Raw genomic sequence first — 18,569 nt, 5'->3', positions numbered from 1 at the left:
TGCTTGAAAGTTTGTGAACCCTTTAGAATTTTCTATATTTCTGCATAAATATGACCTAAAACATCATCAGATTTTCACTCAAGTCCTAAAAGTAGATAAAGAGAAACCAGTTAAACAAATGAGACAAAAATATTATACTTGGTCATTTATGTATTAAGGAAAATGATTGAATATTACATATTTGTGAGTGGTATCTGGTGTGACCCCCCTTTGCAGCAATAACTGCAACTAAACGTTTCCAGTAACTGTTGATCAGTCCTGCACACTGGCTTGGAGGAATTTTAGCCCATTCCTCCGTACAGAACAGCTTCAACTCTGGGATGTTGGTGGGTTTCCTCACATTAACTGCTCGCTTCAGGTCCTTCCACAACATTTCGATTGGATTAAGGTAAGGACTTTGACTTGGCCATTCCAAAACATTAACTTTATTCTTCTTTAACCATTCTTTGGTAGAACAACTTGTGTGCTTAGGGTCGTTGTCTTGCTGCATGACCCACCTTCTCTTGAGATTCAGTTAATGGACAGAATTCATCGTTCCATCAATGAAGGCAAGCTGTCCTGGCCCAGATGCAGCAAAACAAGCCCAAACCATGATACTACCACCACTATGTTTCACAGATGGGATAAGGTTCTTATGCTGGAATGCAGTGTTTTCCTTTCTCCAAACATAACGCTTTTCATTTAAACCAAAAAGTTCTATTTTGGTCTCATCTGTCCACAAAACATTCTTCCAATAGCCTTCTGGTTTGTCCATGTGATCTTTAGCAAACGTTTTTTTTTTGGAGAGCAGTGGCTTTCTCCTTGCAACCCTGCCGTGCACACCATTGTTGTTTAGTGTTCTGCTGATGGTGGACTCATGAACATGAACATTAGCCAATGTGAGAGAGGCCTTCAGTTGCTTAGAAGTTACCCTGGAGTCCTTTGTGACCTCGCCAACTATTACACGCCTTGCTCTTGGAGTGATCTTTGTTGGTCGACCACTCCTGGGGAGGGTAACAATGGTCTTGAATTTCCTCCACTTGTACACAATCTGTCTGACTGTGGATTGGTGGAGTCCAAACTCTTTAGAGATGGTTTTGTAACCTTTTCCAGCCTGATGAGCATCAACAATTCTTTTTCTGAGGTCCTCAGAAATCTCCTTTGTTCGTGCCATGATACACTTCCACAAACATGTGTTGTGAAGAGTAGACATTGATAGATCCCTATTCTTTAAATAACACAGGGTTCCCACTCACACCTGATTGTCATCCCATTGATTGAAAACACCTGACTGGAATTTCAACTTCAAACTAACTGCTTATCCTAGAGGTTCACATACTTTTGCCACTCACAAATATGTAATATTCGATCATTTTCCTCAATAAATAAATGACCAAGTATAATATTTTTGTCTCATTTGTTTAACTGGTTTCTCTTTATCTACTTTTAGGACTTGAGTGAAAATCTGATGATGTTTTAGGTCATATTTATGCAGAAATATAGAAAATTCTAAAGGGTTCACAAACTTTCAAGCACAACTGTATGTTAACCAAAATGAAAGGGCAGAATTTCACTGATTCTGAAATGTATCCTTTCATATATTATTCGGATTGGGGGTACCCACAAGCACTAACTGAGGTGGGGCCACCAGCTAAATTTTGCAGTGAAACATAGCCTAAAGCCTTCACCTGTACAAATGAGGAATCTGCATCAAATATAGAGGGCTTGAGTTCAACAATGAGAATATTCATACTGGATAAACACACATTCAACTTTATATATTAGGTACACTTCTCATCTTGGTGCTATATATTTCCCTGGGAGCACAGAAAGGCACCACTTGCTTTCATGATTCATTAATTTCAAATAAGAACACAAATGGGAAAAAAAAAAAACTATATTATATGCATTGAAGGTCAGGTTGGTCAGGTTTGGAAGCATGCACTGGTACAGTGTTTTGCTGCACCCACCATACAATGAAACAGCTCAGGATCCTGGTTGGCAACCACCCAGGCAAATATGTAATCCAGTTCCCACCTCCGGAAATGCCCATCTATCTGCCGCAGCCAGGTGTTACGTTGGCATCCTCTTGGCCTGGTTCTGCCACTTGGGTCCTCAGTAATGAGGATCCAGCGAGCTGGATCATCCACAGGGAATCGTGCCACATGGCCATTGTGCTGTAACTGACGCTCCCTCATAATGCAGGTAATGTGCCTCATGTGGGACTCCGTTAGCAACTGCTCTTTCGAAACAAAGTCAAACCAGTGGTACTCAAGGACTTCCTGAAGAGAAACAGTATTGGAGGAGTCCAGGTCACTGAATAGTGTCCATGTCCACATGCTCTCCCGGTCCATCTACCAACTTAATAGGAAGAGTCACCAGAGACACGAATGTTGCTACCGAGGTAAGTAAATCTCTCGACAAGGACGACACTCTCACCGCAGACAGATACACTGCTGATGGCTGTGTTCAAGAGGTCATTGAAAGCCTGGATCTTGGTTTTTATCAGGACACTCACAAGCCAAGAAACTCGGACTCCTCACTCAGTCTCTTGAGAGCCCCAGTCAGAGCCTCCATTGACTCCAGGAAGATCACAGCATCATCAGCAAAGTCAAGATACAGGAATCTTTCTTCACCAACAGATGCCCCACAGCCGCTGGACCCCACAACCTTGCCCAACACACAGTCCATACAAGCACTGAACAGAGTAGGAGCAAGAACACACCCCTGGCAAGCCCCAGAATCAACTGGAAAAAACGCAGCGGTTCTGCCTCCACTCTGCATAGCACTCACAGTACCGGTGTACAGGCCGGCCATGATATCCAGCAACTTTGGGGGGATCCCACAAAGTCTCAGGATGTCCCACAGGGCAACTCAATCAACTGGGTAAGACACTTTACATAAATCGAAAAAAGGCTCTGAAGAAACTCTGCCAATATTTGCGTTTGAGCTCCATGAGAACCCTCAGTGTCAGGATGCAGTCGATGGTAGATTTCTTAGGTGTAAAACCAGATTACTCTGTTCAGCTTTAAACAGTTGCTCAAAGTACCCAGCAAAGCGGATCAGAATGGCAGCCTCATCTGTAAAGACTGTTCCATCACCCGCCCTGACTGCGACTCTCCAAAGAACAGATTTTGATGTATGTAATGCTTTGATTCCTCTGTAAGCAAGATGTGGGTCACTGGACCATAGATGATGTGTCATTTGCTCACAGATTTGTCTAACAAATGCCTCCTTATCTGCCCTCATAGCCATCCTTCCTAGTTCCCGGTTCAGACCAGAGTTGCCATCAAGCCGTGCGTGTGCTGTGATTCTTTTCTATGATATGATATCCAGAGTGCTCAAGTCCAACAGTGTGGCTCATGGCTTTGGAACCAGGATCCAGTGATCTGTAACCCATGACCTTTTGCAAAGTCAGGGAACATGGAGCCACTTTCACCATGGTCACCAGACTCATGGGGACCGAGACAATCCATATTGCTGTTTGCCAGTTTTTGATTTGGCTAAATAATTCATTCAAAGTATTTCATTTAGTGTTGTTTGTCTAATAAAATGTCATCTCCTTGGTATGGAAGATCTTGCTGTTACTAGTCTGTAATTTGATGATCAATTTAAATACAGATTAGTAACTCTCAGATTCAGTCGCCAAGCTAGCTGTATCTTATATTTTTAGAAAGTTTTTGAAAACCCAAGAAACATTTTCTTGCTGGTTTAGTTTAGTATGTAGCATTGTCTTTTCACGTTTATTTTGTTAGATGAGTTGCTAGACAGCTGAATCTGTGACTCTTCCTGTAAACAGAAAATAATAAAAATCATGTGTTACCATAAGTTTTTCTGAGGTTTCTGCTAGCATCTGGGCAACATGCCCATGCCTCATCTTGGAAGCATGTTGCAAATGGTACAGTTTGCTCCCTCTCTGCCAATAAAACTAATAGTTTAATTAATGATATCAACTTTACTGAGGAAAATAGACGTATGTTTTTTATAGCATTTTGTTCCTTTTGTTTTTATTTACATGGAAGGGATGGGCTATATAGTACATAGAAATCAATATTATTGATTCTTTCAAAAACGTTGACATATTTGACATGCAATCATTACATGAACTTGGTTTGAAATTTAAGTATATTTAATATTGCCGAGGATTGCTCAGCAGTACAGCTTCATTACAGTGCCAGAGCTCTGGATTTAAAGACAGGACAGGCATTTTATGTTGGGAGTCCAGACAATAAGGGTTTTCTATTTCAATTTTCAATTTTATTAAGATATTCTTCTAGATAACTCCAACTATAAAAAGATTTGCTTAGTAGATTGAAGTGTCTGTCTAATTTGTGTATTACTGTGTGAAAGGTTGTGCACTGTGGTGAACTTGTGTTATGTTCAGATATGGTTCCGGCTTTGTAGTTGATGCTGTTAAGATAGGCTCCAGCCTCAACAACCCTGTGTTGGAATAGTTGACAACTGTGGTGTAGTAGCTAAGGCATTTAATCTGTAAGGTCTACTGTATGTTTCATTCTTGGTTTCCAAATGGTCTAGCACAAAACATAGAAAACCTGGAAAACCTTGAAATGAACCAAGTGATTTTCCAAAAAAAAAAATCTTTTGTTGTACCTCTCTTGTTAAACAGTAGCATGTAGACTAGTCACAGAGTTAGGAATAGCAGTGACTGAGGGATTTATTAGGTAAAGCAACATTCATCAGGAGAGACTTAACTTGCTACATGATGATTAGTAACTGTTTTTGTGAAGCCACTTGATATTTTTCTTTTGTGCAGTGACACATATATGTCCTGATAAACATGTATTTTATTGTTACATATATATTAAAATCAGTTTTTGTCATAAACATACCTCATAAATATGAAAGGCATGTTTTCTGCTGTTAAAATCGTAGCCACTACAAAGTGCATATGGTGTTTGTGTACTAAGTCTTTTTATTAATTTTAAATAAAAGCAAATAACAATCCATATAATCAAGTCAAACTTAACAAACTAGATACTGCAGTAACTATCTCAATAACAAACTTATTGGTCATTCAACTGCTAAAACCACCGAGGTGATTCTCTGCAGGACTTAATTCTATATGGCCGAGGTGTGAAAGAGAGAAAGACTGCATCTGAGTTTCAGTTTATGTTCACGTTTATTACCATGTATACATAGCACAATGAAATTATTACTTGTATACCTTCCAAGAATAGTAATAAATATATTAAAAATAGTGTTTATATGTTAAAGTATTTGTTTTTATGATTGACTGTTTATTATATATGGATACAAACTGACTCTGAATCTACTGGTGCAACTGCCAGTGGCTCTGTAGTGTTTGCTTAAAGGGAGTAGTGAGAAAAATAACTGGATGGTTGAAGTCTTTAATGACATGATTAGACAGTGAGTGTTGTATACGTCCTGAAGAGAAGGCAGCTTGCTGCTAGTAATATTTTATGTCACCTTCACTCCCCAACCCCGAAGTGAATAATGATCTTGAACAGAGCAGGTGGAGTATCATAATGTGATGAAGATGGACTCTACTGTGCATCTGTAGATTTTAAGGACAATAAATGGAGTAGTCTGCATTTTTCTCAGACTTCTGAGAATGTTGAACCAAAATTTTTAAAAACATGGAAGCCTGGTTATATGGGAAAAAAATTGTATTTCCTCTGAAGCGTGGCTAACTGCTGAGACACCAGACACTGCAATGCTGGTAGATGGCTTTCCTATCTTTCATTGACATCAGACTGAACTGTCAAGTAAAAAAAAGGGAGGGAGATGTATGTTTTGTGGTGAAGAATAATTGGTGCACTGTTAAATATTTAATTTATTGTGAAATATTTAAAGATCAAGTATCATCTGTTTCATTTTATCTCTGGGTTTACATTTATTCGCAAGCCAACATGAACAATGTGCTGGAGAATTTGTTCATTAAGAAGAAAACATTACATTTACAGTTTATAGTATTCTTCTTACTGCTTAAAGTGCTTTACATACAGAGTTGGGATCCACTTCAACCACTACGAATGTGCAGCATCCACCTGGTAAATGCGATGGTAGCCATTTTGCGCAAGTATGTTCACCACACATTAACTTTTAGATAGTGAAGGGATGAGAGAAAGAAAGTAAGCCAATTAATGACCATGCTGTGCTGGGCAATTTAGCCTGGACATCAGGTAAACAGCCTGCACTTTATGGAGGATACCCAAGGATCTTTTATAACCACAGAGAGTAAGGACCTCAGTTTTACATCTCACCTGAAGGACAGTGCCATTTTCACAGCGCAGTGCTCCTGTCGCTGAACTGAGGCATTGGTATCCACACACAAACCACAGATTTAATGCCCCCTGATGGCCTCCCCAACAGCTCTTCCAGCAGCAACCCAAGCCAGTCCCTCCAGGATTTCACAGGCTTTTTTTGTGATTGTTGCAGCCTAAAATACCTGATTTTGTGGCAGCTTTTTCCAAAGGTTGCAGTGAAAGTTGCGTTTTTTGAGGCTTTATTTTTTTCTATGACATTACAAGAACAAATGAATTTACAAAAGTAAAAGTAAAAAACACATATTTAGTACAGAACAAATGCAATAAAACTGGATAAGATGTTACCCACTCCACTGTTACCCTCACTAATAAAATATGTGAGCTTATTTGTGTATGCTCTTTCCTCTGCATGACAGTGACACATGACACACACATTCACACATACAACTTTAAAACATTAAACAAAGCACATACAGCATGTTTAATTGTTTCATCTAATATTTTTATCTGTAAACATATTTATTTCTCTCATACTCGCTCACACTCACCCACACATGCTACGCACACATACACACACACATCATTTGAGACACAGACTGACAAGCACGCCTCTGTAACTTTCTAATTATGCCTCTCTATTACTTTCCATAAATGTACATTTTAATCAAACTCACCTTGTTTTTTTAAGCACTTGCAGCTGATCTGGATGGAATAGCCTCTGTCGTGGTCACTTGTCGTGTCTGTAGTCCTTGCTTTTCAGCCATTCTCTGGACATGTTTTGCAGTAGAAAAGTGCCTGTCAAGCAATGACTTTCGTCTGTGTTCTACCACAAATATTGCAAATGGTGCTAAACAGTTTACTGCCACTTTCATGTAATACTTCGGGAAATTGAGTTGCACGGACTTTAGCAGTAATATTTGATGGCATATATCAGTGTTTCCCAACCTCAGTCCTGGGGACCCCCTGTGACTGCAGGTTTTTGTTCCAACCAGATTCCTAATCAGTGACAATACCTGGTAACACTGATCTCATTTAATTAGCTGGTATTATTTTTCTTTTATTCTACATTCAGAAAAGCACAGCAGCATGATTTTTACATTTATAAGACATTTAGAAATATTTCTGCTTTTGCTATAGATTTAAATGCTTAACTTTCTTTTGTTGATTTCATTATATTTTGCCCGTTTTTTGTGCAGTTTTTCCCCTTCGTTGTATCTTATTAATAACAATTAAAAATGAGCAGAGCAGACACGCTGGTAAGCGACACTGGATAATCAAAGGCTGCAAGTACTTTAGCATCAGACCCACTAATTAGTAAATAATGGATTAATTAAACAATTAGAACAACTAGAAAAGTAGAATGAAAATCAAGATGAAAATATTGTTACATTTTTTTTTTTTTTTTGCCAAACTTAGTTTTCTAATTTCTATATTGTTCCCAAAGCACAGAACTTGGGAAATAACACATCACTTAATTAGCCCAGGAGTCCAATTAAAAACAGAAGCTGGTTGGAATGAAAACCTGCAGCCACGGGGGGGTGGGCACAGGAACGAGGTTGGGAAACACTGGCATATATGATATTTTCATGTAGTAGATCTTGCAGGCTCTGATTCAAGGAAGTGAACCTGGGGAGGGGGGCTAAGGTGAATTTGTGGAAAATCTGCAGTGAGTGAACAAAATTGCAAGGCTGTGCAAAATTTGCTGGGATTGGTTGAATTTGCATTAATAGTTGCGATCGCGACATCGCAACTTCCTGGAGGGGACTGCCAAGCTTTTCCTAGATGGTCTCCCATCCAAGTACTGGCCAGGCCTGAACATGCTTAGCTTCAGATGGATTACCTGTCCTGAAGTGCATGTGGCGTGCTGGTGGTTATTTTAATATTATTATCATCACAGAATACAAGCATTTACATTGCATGCTGAGAGATTACTTATTTCTGCTTTAAACAAAAAAAAGTTAAGGAGCGGTTACCCAAAATATGGGTTGTAGTACTCTAAATCACTGCTGCATATAAATGAAAGACACTTAGTGGCTGTTGCTGAGTCTTCTCATCAAACACTCCAATCACATAATCCTGCTGCCAGTTTACAGGCTGAATGATGGTCCACTGCAAACATTGACAGTTTAGGTCAAGGTTTTATTACCTCCTTTAGTTACAATTTGAACTGATACAAAATAGAACAATAGCAATTATCTTTTATCTTATAATTATCACAATTGGCATATAGACTGGCTAATGTGATTTAATGTATGTGTATAATTAGAAAATTAAAACAAAAGTTAACAGTTTGACTTTTTTTCATATACAAAAATATGTAATTGTTACTTAGAAAAAAATAATCATGTCTATGAGTGTTAATAGTATGTAAATTGGAGGTGGCTATGCTGCTTGGTTTTGGGATGACTGTATATTTTCTTTCTAACAACTAAAGGTCTTTTTGTTTTTCTGTAGGTTGAAGCATGTCAATGTTGTAGCTGCTAGAGAGGTTCCTGAGGGAATGCAGAAACTTGCAACCAATGATCTCCCATTGCTTGCTATGGAGTACTGTCAGGGCGGAGATCTACGCAAGGTGAGAATTTATTTAAAAAGAAGAAAAAAGAGTGGTAACAAAACAACTCTTTTCCCCTTTTGTGCATAATATGGTGAAGTGTTTAAATGTGTAACGGCTGTTCTGCTTTTCAATTTTCATTTTCAGAAGCTGTGTATGAGTCAGGCTCATACACAGCTTCAGCCTTCTCTAGTTGAGAATGCTTTTTGTTTACTTTGTGGAGGTCATTTTATGTAGATTATCATGGGCCTTTTAACTGATAGAGGCTTCAGTTATCATAATAATATAAATGCCTCTGAGCTCTGCAATTAAAGCAGTAATCGACTGTATTCCAGCTTTCTCCTGTCTGGTTGTATTGGCTTCTAGATAGAGTTTAAAGTACCTAAGTTCTTGTGTTCTTGAGTAACTTTTCAAGATGGTGCAAAGCATACACATTTATTGTGGTATTTTTTATATATAGAAATTACCTTAAGGTAATGATTGTAAACACAAACTGTCATGCTCATTAAGCCGTTGAATTTCACAAAAGGTTGTCAAATTGTATAAGCAAGATTTAGTTGACCAATTTTAATGGTCAATTACATAGATGCAAATGTGAACATTATCTTGCTTTCATGAAGGACAGTAAAGCTAAACTGATTGCAACTTTTTATGCAAGCTTGTTCAAAGTTACTTTCTGATTATACCTTGTTCTAAAAAAAATGGGCTTTGTCCGCACAGTCCTAAAGCTGGATTAATCACAATTAGGAAATTGAAAGATTAATATATTATCATAGAAATATTAGTAAATGGGAGAGATTATTACATACAACTAATTCTTAGAGACACTAAGGCAGCTTATTCGTACATTGTCAAAGCTGTCTGTATCAAGTTGTGGCAGACTCATTTCATTACCAGTGGGTATTCATTTTCTTGCAGAACTGGTAAATACTTACAAGGAAGCTTTCTTTAGTAATTTAGAAATTGTCTTGTAATATTGTACCAAATTTCACTGTATGAACCTGAACATCCACATAATTATGACTGTTGCTTAGAATTTATAGTTTTAATTAAGATTTATGTCACAAAGCACTTTAGAACTAAACAGTGCATGAATTGTGAATTTCTTGTACACAAGATTGTAGGTACAGAGAGCACATTTAAAAGCACAATAATTTTTTGAAAATTATTTTGCTCATAGACATCATAAAAAATGTGGGTAAATGAAAAGATAATGTCAATGTTTCTATTCATACTTCACTATTTAAAAGGTTGTCATCTGGACTGTGCTTACCATTTTTCACCAGAAAGTTGTTTTTGTTAAAATAATAATAATATACTGTATTGACACATTATCTTCAAAATAAAAAAATTCCCAGAAATGATTACATGCGATTGAAGGAATGCCAAGAGAAACAGTCAAGCAGATATGGAATTAAATGTTTGACATGTTAAAAAGAAACAACGCCAATGTGAATTAAGAGCAAAAGCCAATAAAAACATGTCAGTTGTATTTGGCAAGGAAAACAATAGATCAGGTCCAAGTACTGTATATTGTCACGTATACAGGGAGAAAAGGGTTTATTAGATGAGGAAATCTTTTATCTGAAGTATGATGCTTGTTTTGTTACTTTTGAAGTAAAATTTCAATGCAATACCTGAAGCAAAAATTATGAAGCAGTACTGAAAAACCTAGCTGTGGAATTTTTGTTTTATCTCAAGCTAATAAGGAATCATTTTCCCTTGATCGATACAACAAAAGGCTTCAATGAGGAAGGGAAAACAAACATTTACAAAGTGTGACACTCTCAATCCCCCTTATTTCAGTTTAATCTCTCCTGACAGCACTTGGTGCAGGGTAGCAATAGATCCTGGATGGGACAGTAGTCCATCACAGTGCCCATTTATACATTCACTCGCACTCAACACTGAACCAGTTTTGAATCACAAGTCGACCTAACAGACATACATTTGGGCCACTGGCTGAAAACCAGGGTACTTTCTGTAAAATCTACAGATACTTGAAGAATAAAGATACTGAAAGACTCTGTTATGCTGACCTTTGAATTTAAGCCACATTCATCTCTGGCAGCATTTTTGTATTTCTAATTTACTTCTAAAATGTTACTTTTAGTCCCTCATAATCTCTAGGGCTAGCACTGGATTAACTTTACTTGTACATATTAATTTGATTTTAGATTCAGCTTTATTTCTAAATTTTGGGAATAATTTATCCTACAAGATATATGAAGAATACCTTTAAGTCCAATTCATTAGCTCATCCATTTAAATTATAAAATATGTTGGATATTATGTTTTTAGGAATTTCCCAAATTTGCTGAAAATTTGTTTTTACTAACATTAATAGTTTTAATATATTATGTATTTGCTCTGCCAAAACAGTCCGAAATATATCATGAATTGAAGATTCTGAGAGTTCATTGACATCTATGTTCAGCATTCTATCTTCATTATTACAGATTAAAAAATCTAAATAGGCCTCTCTTGTTGGCATTTATCATACATACTGATATTATATATATGAATTCTATGAATATTTGCTGGGTCTTCCAGTTTATATCTGCATCATTATAGTCACTATTACTATATCATTCCCATCTAATCTTGCTTTATTAATAATATTTTAATTATTGCTTGTTCAGCCAGCACTAAGGGGTCTTTAGACATTAATACTGTCATACCTCATTTCTTGAGGCATTTTATTCAAACCCGAATGTCTTTACTAAAATATGAGTCATTTCCTATTTGACTTTTACGTAGTGTTACCCACATAAATTGACCACCGTCCACCAATTTGATCCTGCCCACTTTTGTAAATAAAATGTATTTACACATTAGGCTACTGTACATTCATCCCCATCTGTAGAATACAGCATGGTTTTTGTTATTGCTATAACAGAAATGTTGTATGCAACTACATGTAACTTTGATCCATTTATGTTTACTATTAGTAAAACATTGCAAACCTAAATTATACAAAATGGGTAAAGATTATGACAAAACGAATAAACAGTTTTTAGCATTATAGTAAATTTCTGTCAATTAATGATTTTATATCTTCTTATTTCCCATAGGCTAGCAATTTCACAGTTTATATTTTTGACAATATTGCTTTCAAATATTTTACATGAACTATCCTAACATAACACAACCTCCTTACATACAAGGTATGCATGCCCCTTCTAACCATCAGTGCCTCTCCAATATAAATGTAATCTGCCTTTGGGATCTTATTTGTTTCACTCCATTCTGTGCTAGTGTTTTAAGCTATTTCTTAAATTTTCTCATCCCCACAAATTACAGTGTATGAACAGCCATGTAACACATGGAGGAGTTCTGAATACAAGCCCAACACTTTATCTTGCAATTTATGCCTATACTTATTTATCACTTGGACATCTGGATATCACTCCCAGCTCTGGCCAGAGCTGTTACACATACCTGGTGAGGTGTTCCCAGTATTAACCATGAAGGCAACACACCACATGAAACCCTGCATCACTGGTGGAAATCTATTGTCTGACCCCTGTGAAGCCAAGGTATATTTAGCTCTTACCTACTCCTCTTTCTTTTCCCTCTTTCTGTTACTATAGTACCTGAACATGATGGAGAACTGTTGTGGAATGCGGGAAGGATCAGTCCTCATTCTTCTGTCTGACATTGGTAAGGGTACACAGCTTCTTTACCAAGTTTCTACTGTGAGCATGCAGTGAGCCGCTGCCCACTGTGGCTGAAATCTTAAAGCTCCAGTCAAATTGTATATAAGAGACATTATAGATATTTCTTGAACAGGTTTTAATGATTTTTATTCAAATAAGTTCTTATGCTTTGCTTACTGAACTTGAAGTACCTTCATGCTAAATTGCTAGCTTATGCACATAATCTGTGTAATAAATCTAGTGTGGTGGTTGTGTGATTCATCCGTCAAATTATGACCAACTCTATACACCTTTATGCCTTAGCTATGTTTTAGAAGCTGAGTGAAGCAAAAGCATATGTTGTGCTAATTTCAGCATCTTTGACCTTGAACTTTTGATTAAGTTTGGTGGATGAGTATATGTTTCAACAACATGTTTATCGTACATTTGTATAATTTATATCAATTTATCTTTTAAATTACTCCCAGTTTCAGAGTCTGGTGATGATGCAGTTTTCATTGCTGAGAAGAAACTATCCACACTAATTCATAAAAGTAAAGTTAAAGAGTAGCTGCCTTGGAACAGCATGTTTTATTACAGTATTGCTTTATTCTGCTCAATTGTGCTGTAATACAGTGGTTCCCAAAGTGGGGGTCGCGACCCTCTGGGGGGTCGTGAGACATTGGGGGGGGGGGGTTGCGAGATGATTTCCAAGAAATCAAATACTTTTTAAAAACTTTTTAGAAATTAATTAATTTAATTTTTTAGAAATAACATTTTATCCATAACTAACAAAGGATAAAAACTAGTAGTTAATAGTTACATTTAAAAAAAAACATGCAAATTAAAAAGCCATCAGACTGTCTTGGAGCGAGTGCGTCGGTGTGTACAGACGGTGCTGGAGCGATGCTGGGGAAGAAGAAAGGTCTTAAAGCAAGAGTCTTACAAGTGGGGCCTCACGTAAAATTCACGCATTGTATTATACACAGAGAAGCTCTTGCGAGCAAAACACTTGACCCAGAACTTAAACGTGTTCTTGAGACTTCGATAAAAATGGTCAACAATATAAAAGCGCATCCACTCAATATCAGACTGTTTGCCACTCTCTGTAACAAACTGCGATCGGAGCATGAGTGCTTGCTTTTCCATACAGAAGTCAGGTGGCTTTCGCGAGGGAATGTGCTCTGCCGCCTGTTTGAGCTGCGGGACGAAGTGCGCTTATTTCTGATGGAGCATGGGTCCCAGCTCGCTGATCACCTCACTGATCCTGACTGGTTAACAAGGCTAGCGTATTTGGCTTGCATATTTGAAAAACTGAATGGACTTAATATGTCATTTCAAGGTGAGAACACACACATAATTTCGCTAAATGATAAAATCCACGCATTCAAGAGAAAACTTGAGCGCTGGACTGAGCGAGTTGAAATAGGAAGGATTGATATGTTTTCTGAGCTGGATGAAAAAAGTTATATGGTTGTTAGAGCGTTATGTTCTTTTTTGTTGTCATGCTCTTGTTTGGATAAGATATTTTGTTGAAATTAAACAAATGAGTAAATTACTATTAAAAAAATTATATGGTTGTTAGACCATTGTGTTCTTTCGTGTTGTCATTCTCATGTTTGGATAGGCCTATTGGCGCATGTGCACCGTTGCGCGCAACATTTGTATATTTTAACCACTTCCGAGGATAGTGGGGGTCACGAGTCACTGGCACGGTTATTTTGGGGGTCGTGAGCTGAAAAGTTTGGGAACCCCTGCTGTAATATAAAGTTATAACCCCAAAATGATGAAAAATGCTAAAATATTTGCAAACTCAATGTGTCAAAACTGGAAAACTGTTGTTAGATAAAATGCAATATTTTGGTATTATTTTGTGCATGCAGTTTTTAATTTGCTATATTTTTGACATAAAACAAACTAATTTTCAGTAGAGTACAGGAAGTTTGTTGGTTTAGAAAGTACTGGCAACAATGATGAGGTGAAACAATTGTAAACCAAATTCATTGAACTACAAGAAAAATGTTCATAATACCAGATTTATTTTTTTTGCTAACAGAGGTTAGAGATTGTTTTATAGCTCACCAGACGGACCTGTTTGAATATTTTTGGATAAAGTTTATTAATCATTGAATGTTAGATGTGTTTAAATAACATAACATTCACATACCTGTTTAATCTGATACAGTTTTAAAGGGAACTTTTCCAGTAACATTTTGTGCACAACAGGGCAGCAGTCTATTTCAAGGCTATTTTTTGAGATTTTACACCTAAGAAAACATAACCTGATTTTTATCCTTGTAGATTTTACTTGCTTACTCACAATAGTCAGCACATGCACTTTTGGAATTTTCTATCAGGTTTTATTTTCTGGATGCGATGTAGGGAAGAGGTGTAAACTTAATTCAGTGGATAATTCACAAAATGCATCTAAGTAGTTTAAAATCTCTACACTTGTACTTTTGATCTTGTGTATCCAACAGGGGGCGTTAGCTCCCTGGGAATGAGCCCCTCCGTTAGTGATACGGCGGTATGAAATCACATAAGAGAAATAACTTAGCTTTGTTTAATGACGGCTTACGCTGCATAACAGACGAAGGAAGCCAATGGCAAGAGTCCAGTTCGGGAGAGGGGGCCCGATGTGTAGAGTGCCATTTTCGCCATTGCTGTGGAAGGATTTTCAGGATCGGATGACGTTATCTCCCATCCGTCCATCGGCTTCAAATGTGTGCCGGGAAATGATCCAAGAATGTATACTCTTTCTTCACGTGCAGGCCCCCGCTTAGGTGAATCATGCAATTCCAAACAAGGCAAAGAGAGGATACGGTTTCATGCTGACTTTGACAGACAAAACTAGTATTCAACAGTTCTCAGTCTGACTGCCCATTTTGCAGTTGTGTCTTTCTGTCTTGTCTTAATATAATGCTTGCCTAGCAGTTCTATATGGTGAACCCATGTGCTAAATCTGGCTCTGTGTCAACTGTGCATGTGAGCAGAAAAAGACAGCTTTGTAAGATATATTTGCACAGTGACAAATTAAACTTATACTCTCATTACATCTTGTTACATAAGATTTCAAATATAACGTTAGTTGCCCCTGTACTTTTTTGTACATGCTGTATAGGCATTGATAATGAAATGGGCTCCCAAGGTGGTTGTTATATAGCAAATTGACTTTTTTTAGCACCACCTTATTGTTCTTATGTGGGTAATGTTTTCTTTTTCCTAAAGATGAGGTCAGTTTAGTTTAAAAGAAAAAGATTTGCAGCAGGTAATATCGCCCTCATGGAAAGTTAAATTGATTTAATCAATATAACTTTCCCAGTTGCATGACAACAAGAAGGTACATTACTTAACAATATGCAATGAATAAAAAATTAAAACATTTTTATACTATTGGTAGAATAATTTTGTTAAGTTTGATGAGCGTTTTAATATACTTTTTGTTTTGGATATATCCTTCAATTTGGCCACTTCTGTGTCATTTATGATTGTATTTGTCTTGTGCTCAGGATGTTAGTCAGCGTTACACACTTCCATTCTTGGTAAACTTAGAGTTGGTGAAGCAGGAAAATGGGTTTGAGCAATTTCCACTTTATTTTTTTGTCCAAATTCAATTGAATGAAAAGCGTTTTCCTGAGATGCCCACAATCCTTTTCACATCTGTACATTGTGGGCTTGGTACTGAGAATTCCTCTTAGCAGGAAACGATCCTTCCGTTCTGCATTTAAATTGGAGTAACAGAGTCAGTAGCTTTGGAAAAATGACACATAGTATACAGTCAATCTGTTCACACCAAGGTTGTCAATCCTTTGGAACCAGTTTCACAAACATGTAGTAATAAAAATTACCTGCATGAATTTGTAAACCATGTCTTTTCTGATGTTTATCATTTATGTATTAGATGCAAGTTTAGTTTGCACCTTCTGGCTCATACTGTATGCATGTAATTTCTCAAAAAAAAAAAAAAAAAAAAAACTAACTCTTTTACTTTTTTAAGCCTCGGCTTTGCGCTATCTCCATGAAAATCGAATCATTCACCGGGATCTAAAGCCAGAAAATATTGTTCTACAGCAGGGAGAGAAGCGAGTAAGTATAGCAAGTGCCTTTGCATATAAATAATTTTATGTAATAATTACTTCTATGAAGAACATTTTATGGCTATTCTATTATTGTATTATTATTTCTATTCCTATTATTTGTATTATTTTTTAAGTACTAGGGTGTTGTACCGTGTGAGCCATTACGAATGTCGTGAGAAGTCAAGCAAAATGACACCATTTATTGGCTAACTAAAAAGATTACAATATGCAAGCTTTCGAGGCAACTCAGGCCTCTTCTTCAGGCAAGATGTAATCTTACATGATTACTCACTATTATTTTTTAAGCAATCTTTATATGTCACCATACCAACCCTATTTTTTCAGAGGGCAGTCAAATAATCTTTACCTTATCTATTTTATTAAACAATTACTACTTTCCTGCATACACGCATATAAACATACATACGGTGCATGGCAAAATGTTTTCTTCTTAAATTTGTGCTAATTTCCTGCTTTCCTGATGTAGCACCATGATTCCTATCATTGCAGTTGATCCATAAGATTATTGATCTTGGCTATGCTAAAGAATTGGACCAGAGCAGCCTTTGTACCTCTTTTGTGGGAACGCTACAATACCTTGTAAGTGAATTTACATCTGACAAAGCACACTTTTAAATATGAAGTTCATGAATTGTGGAGGATAACCTGGTCACCAAATGGGATGAAAACCATACAATATTTTAACTCAATATTGAAAGGGCCCAGGAAAATAGCTAAAGGAAAAGGCTTAAGCCCCCATTGACAATGAGATTGCATTGGTATGTTCCAGTATGGGAAGGCAGTCACTGCCAGGGACACTACAATAATCTCTGAAGGTGTACAGTATGTCCTAGAAGGAATTCCACAGATAGCAGCAGAGAAAGAGAGAGAGAGAGTTAAGCCAAGCTGATCTGCAAAGAAGACATGCTGTCTCCAGAATGACAACTTGCAACATATTGTTCTTAGCCAGGAAAGCTGCGACCATCTTACCTTTTAATGGTACAGCTGAGAAAACTAAGCGATTCATTTCTCTCTGGCATTGAAGCTGGCAAAATGTAATACCAGAGGAATCTGTTTTGTCTGTTTGAGAGGGTACCAGGGGAACTTCCTTAAAATATGGTTATCTTCAGTCTACATGATATACAAGCCTACAAAAACACCCAAGAGCCGTTATAGGAACTTGTAAGGTGGTTATCCTGTTCCCAAAGTGAAAAACAGATAGGCCACCATTGGCCATAATTCTTAGACTCTGGAAAAGTGAGGAGACTTGGTATTAAAACTCAGTGGATTGTGGGAGAGTGAGAGAAGAGGTGCTGGAGAAGGGGACAAATTAATGAGACATTCCAACACACAAGCAGAGTTTGATTCTTGTTTGGCAAGGCCCAAAAGTTTAGCATGTTTTTTTTTATTGTTTTATACTTTTTTGATCCTCTTCTGCGTGTTAAATAAAATAATTATGTTTGAGGTTCACTTTATATTATGTTTGTGACTGGAGGTTTGCCTAGAGCAGTGGTTCTCAAACTCGGTCCTAGGGACTCCCTGGGACAGCAGGTTTTTGTTCCTACAAACTCCTAGTCTAATCAAGTGAGGTGTTATTTCCCAGTTTGTGTTTTGGGTTCAATGAAGAAATTACAAAAGTAAGTGTGCTAATACATTTTAATAAAAGTGAAGCAGTTATATGTTATATTTTTTATGGTCATCCTGATTTCCATTCTGCCTTTCCATTATTGACCAATTAGTGGGCCCAACTGTGAAGCAGTTGCAGCCATTATTGTTTAGTGTTGTTAGCCTGAGTGTCTGCTTTGCTTGTTTTTAATTGTCACTATTAGGATACAATGAAGGGAGCAGACTACACAGAATAAGGGAAAAATAGTAGGAATACATAAAACAAATTAAGTATTTAAAGCTATAGAATAAATATATATTTTTAAATGTTTTATAATGCAATAATCATACTACTATGCTTTTATGAATGCAGAATAACAGAAGGGGAAAATGAAAAGAGAAAAGCCAAATAAATTAAATCAATTATTATCACTTATTGTGAATCTGGTTGGAACAAAATCCTGCACTC

General features: G+C 37.0%; 1 protein-coding gene across 1 annotated transcript in view; it reads left to right on the top strand.

Moving 5' to 3' along the window:
• Positions 1–18,569, top strand: part of ikbkb (inhibitor of nuclear factor kappa B kinase subunit beta) — a 79,895-nt gene that overhangs the window by 28,162 nt on the left and 33,164 nt on the right. The window contains exons 4-7 of the mRNA XM_028797573.2: positions 8,682–8,799; positions 12,372–12,441; positions 16,414–16,502; positions 17,006–17,095. Of these exons, the coding sequence (XP_028653406.1) occupies positions 8,682–8,799; positions 12,372–12,441; positions 16,414–16,502; positions 17,006–17,095 (367 nt within the window). The remainder of the gene's footprint in view (positions 1–8,681; positions 8,800–12,371; positions 12,442–16,413; positions 16,503–17,005; positions 17,096–18,569) is intronic.

This window comes from Erpetoichthys calabaricus, chromosome 1, assembly GCF_900747795.2.
Source record: "Erpetoichthys calabaricus chromosome 1, fErpCal1.3, whole genome shotgun sequence".
NCBI lineage: Eukaryota > Metazoa > Chordata > Cladistia > Polypteriformes > Polypteridae > Erpetoichthys > Erpetoichthys calabaricus.
The sequence above is the reverse complement of the archived record's forward strand: the minus strand, read 5'-3'. Positions and strand labels throughout refer to the sequence as shown.